The sequence below is a fragment of the Pogona vitticeps genome, chromosome 2, assembly GCF_051106095.1.
Source record: "Pogona vitticeps strain Pit_001003342236 chromosome 2, PviZW2.1, whole genome shotgun sequence".
In the NCBI taxonomy this organism is placed as follows: Eukaryota; Metazoa; Chordata; class Lepidosauria; order Squamata; family Agamidae; genus Pogona; species Pogona vitticeps.
Window position 1 is genome coordinate 119604495 of NC_135784.1, and position 3511 is coordinate 119608005.

A 3511-nucleotide genomic window follows, 5' to 3' on the forward strand; every position below is an offset into this window, starting at 1 on the left:
ACAATATAATTTTAAAAACATTACACCTAAACTAAGATGGAAGTCAAAGAAAAATATAGAAAAGGACAAGCTACCGTTTGTCTGAAGACAATCTTCCATGGTCCCGTGGCCAGTGCGACTAGACACGGAACGCCGTTACCTTCCCACCGCGGTGGTACCTGTTTATCTACTCACATTTTGCATTTTGCATTTTGCATGCTTTCGCAATGCTAGGTTGTCAAGAGCTGGGACAAGTGACGGGGGCTCACTCCATCACATGGATTCAGTCTTATGGAAGTTCATGGGAGAGTCCGAGCCGTCAGCAGCGTGGAGTCGGAGCTCCGGTATTCCCTTTATCTTTGCCTTCCAAGCTTGTTATCTTATATTTTCCTCATTAGGGAACTTCCTACTCTTGGCTTCGAGGCTATGGTGTTTATTGGAACCCTGCTGCTGGTCTATCCTTGAACCTAGAAGTGTTTTGCTTTTCTTCTCTGACCGGCCTCTCCCGTCCTTCTCTGCTGACGCCATTGTTATCTCCACAAGCAAACGGTTTGTTTTCTTTTTCTTCCTTTCCCTTTAGTCTATTATTTAAATGGGGAAATCCAAAAGAACTCTTTCTCAAACTAGCCCCGATTTGGCACAGATTTCACTTTCATCCAAACAGCTGCGGCTGGACTCCTTTTTTCCACCTCAACCTTCTACATCGACTACAACACCCCTGACAAGAAGTGCTTCTTCTACAAACCAGACACAGGAGGTCCATACTCCTTCAACTACTCACCCCCCTGAACAATGCTACTCCAAACCGCTACCTAGTGTTAACTGTCGCTTGGATTGTGATGCTATTGAATTTATGAAACATTATTCTACACTAACTGCAAGAACTGTCTCTCAGATTTTCTCCCAGCTTACTCTACTTACAGACTTCTTAAAGAGCTCATGCTCTATTTCTCCACATTGTCTATACTGCCTACATAAAACCTCAGATAAACTCAACTCGGCCGTTTGCAAAGAAACTCCTCCTAGTTCTTTCTCTGATGGCTGCCTCCCTCAAGTTCCTTCCAAGCCCATAATGCATTTGGTCTACGTTCCTCACGCTGCTGTTGTCACAATCGGTCCCCCTCGCGGTTGTACAAGCTTTCCACGCTGGACTAAAATCGCCTTGGCGAAGAGACATCTCGCCTTCCTCCTAAAAGTGAATGTTCGGAACATCGACTTCTACAGGACTGAGACCTTGTCAACATCCTTCCACTCAACTAGACTATTACTGACCTTCCATTCGAACTATGTTCCTGGGATGTTGTTCTCGTCTGCGAATCTACTACAACGATGGGGTGTTACCCCTCACCGCCTTTTCAAGAATACCACCATTGCCAGGCTTATCTCGACGGAAGCCTCTCTGCAATCCCCTCCTACAGACGCCTCCCCCTCCTCCAAGAGGACAAACCTGTTTCGAACCTTCAGACCTACCTACCCCCCTACAGACTCCCTGCTGCTTTCTTCTACTTCGCCGTCCCTTCCATCTCAAATGAGGGTTGAAGCAACCCATCCCGCTAAGCCGATGGACCACTTGCCATCTCCTCAAATCCCTCTTCGCCCATTTTACAACATTCCTCTAACCCACCGGTTACACTTCGAGACTCCATCACAGATCTCCAGTCGACCAATGCGCCTGCTTTAATTCAACCGGAAGCTTATGTCTGTTTCCCTGCATACTCCAATCCTCCTACTGCTTCCCCTCCCCATATCCCCCTATCCCCTGTATGTATTGTCAACCGGGGTGCCCCAATCACCTCCTTTGCATTGGTCGATGCTATGTCCCAGAAACCCCCTCCCCTTAATTTCGATTTTACTAACCATAAACCTGCAATAGATGCTCTAGCCTCACCCTCTGGGCCTGCCTGTCCTCCAGTCCTTGATCCCCTTTTGCCTTCTGTGATTCGCCCTCCTCTTTCAGACCCCAGTACTTCCTCCTGCTGACTAACTGCTTCCCCTCTGAAACCCCCCCTCTCCCCATCCCTCTCTCCAATTAATCTCATGGAATATAGGTGGCTGGAGGAAAAAAGCTTCGGACAAAGACCTGCTAAAGTTTCTCTCTAGCTACGACATTATTCTCTTACAGGAGACCTGGTTATTAACTCCTCTGTCCATTCCGGGTTTCCTTACTTATCATATCCCGGCTGTTAAATCTAAAACAAGAGGGCGCCCCTCCGCGGGTCTCTGTTGTTTCCTTAAACCCTCCTCCTTATTCACCCTCACCTCCATCCCTTCCCCCTCACTCTATATTCAAATCTTCCTCCTCCAGTACGGTCAACATAAAATCCTACTACTTAATCTTTACTTCCCACCTCCATCCTCCTCCTTGAACAGCACCTGGGCGGAGGTAGAGAACCTTGTCAACCTTAATCTGGAAGCTAATCCATCTACCTACATTTTGATCCTGGGGGACTTTAATACCCGGTTAGGACCCAATAACTCTGTCCTAGCCAAACATATAAATCTGGAGTTTGATGAGTCGTCTCCCCCCTGGCTCAATCGTCCAAGGTCTTCCAGAGACAAGATTATCACACCTCATGCTACCTTCTTAATTAACCTCTGTCTCAATCTTCACATTGCCATTCTTAATGGCACATGGGGTAAGGACATCCCTGGTGAATACACCCACCTCTCCATTAGAGGTCCAAGCGTAATCGATTACGCCATCGCTTCCCCAGCTCTTTTCCCCTTTCTCTTGGACTTCTCTGTTGGTGTTCGTGCTGACAGTGACCACCTGCCTCTTCTTTTGTCCCTAACCTTCCCTTCTTCCCCCTCCTCCCCCCAAATTCCCCCTTCACAACCCTCTTGTCGCCTTATATGGACTTCTCAAACAGAAGCTGACTTTTTCTCTTGGACTTTATTGCCAGAGATTTCCAATCTTAACCTCACCATTGCTACAACTAACTCTATCGCCACAGCTATCACCTCCTATAATACTCTTGTGGATTCCTTAATTACTTCCCTTAGTAGTCCAACTAATTCCCCATCCCATAACCGTGCCACTTCATGGTTCAACTCCGACTGTTGGCAGGCCAAGAAACATGTTAGATCTCTTTTCCACTCTTTCCGCCTTAACCCTACCCCAGCGTCTCTACAACACTACCTTACTGTCAGAAGGTCCTGCACATTACTTTTAGACTAAAAAAAAAAGACATTTCTTTACTCAACGCAAGTGGTCTGATCTGCTCCAGGCAATTCTATCACATAACTACAAAGCCTTCTGGTCCTTGGTATCTTCTTCCACCACTTTCTCTTCTTCTGACCCTTCTTCTTCTATCCCCTCGGAGGAACGGATAGCCCACTTCTCCACAATTTTCTTCTCCCCGAACCCCAACCCCCCTTCCGATCCCTCGCTCCAGGCCCTCCCCGACTGGCCTCCTGTTACTTCTGAGGAAATACTGGATTTAATCAGCTCACTGAAGTCTGGTAAGGCCCCAGGCCCTGATCAAGTCCTCACTGAGATTCTGACCAGTAACCCCCACTGGTGGTCTCATTC

General features: G+C 47.5%; 1 protein-coding gene across 1 annotated transcript; it reads left to right on the forward strand.

Moving 5' to 3' along the window:
- The first annotated feature begins 282 nt into the window (after nt 1-282).
- LOC144586870 (uncharacterized) lies at nt 283-1941 on the forward strand. The gene is made up of 2 exons (XM_078385832.1): nt 283-323; nt 560-1941. The coding sequence occupies exon 2, from the start codon at nt 572-574 to the stop codon at nt 1658-1660; it is 1089 nt and encodes a 362-aa protein (XP_078241958.1). The 5' UTR covers nt 283-323; nt 560-571; the 3' UTR covers nt 1661-1941.
- The last annotated feature ends 1570 nt before the right edge of the window (nt 1942-3511 follow it).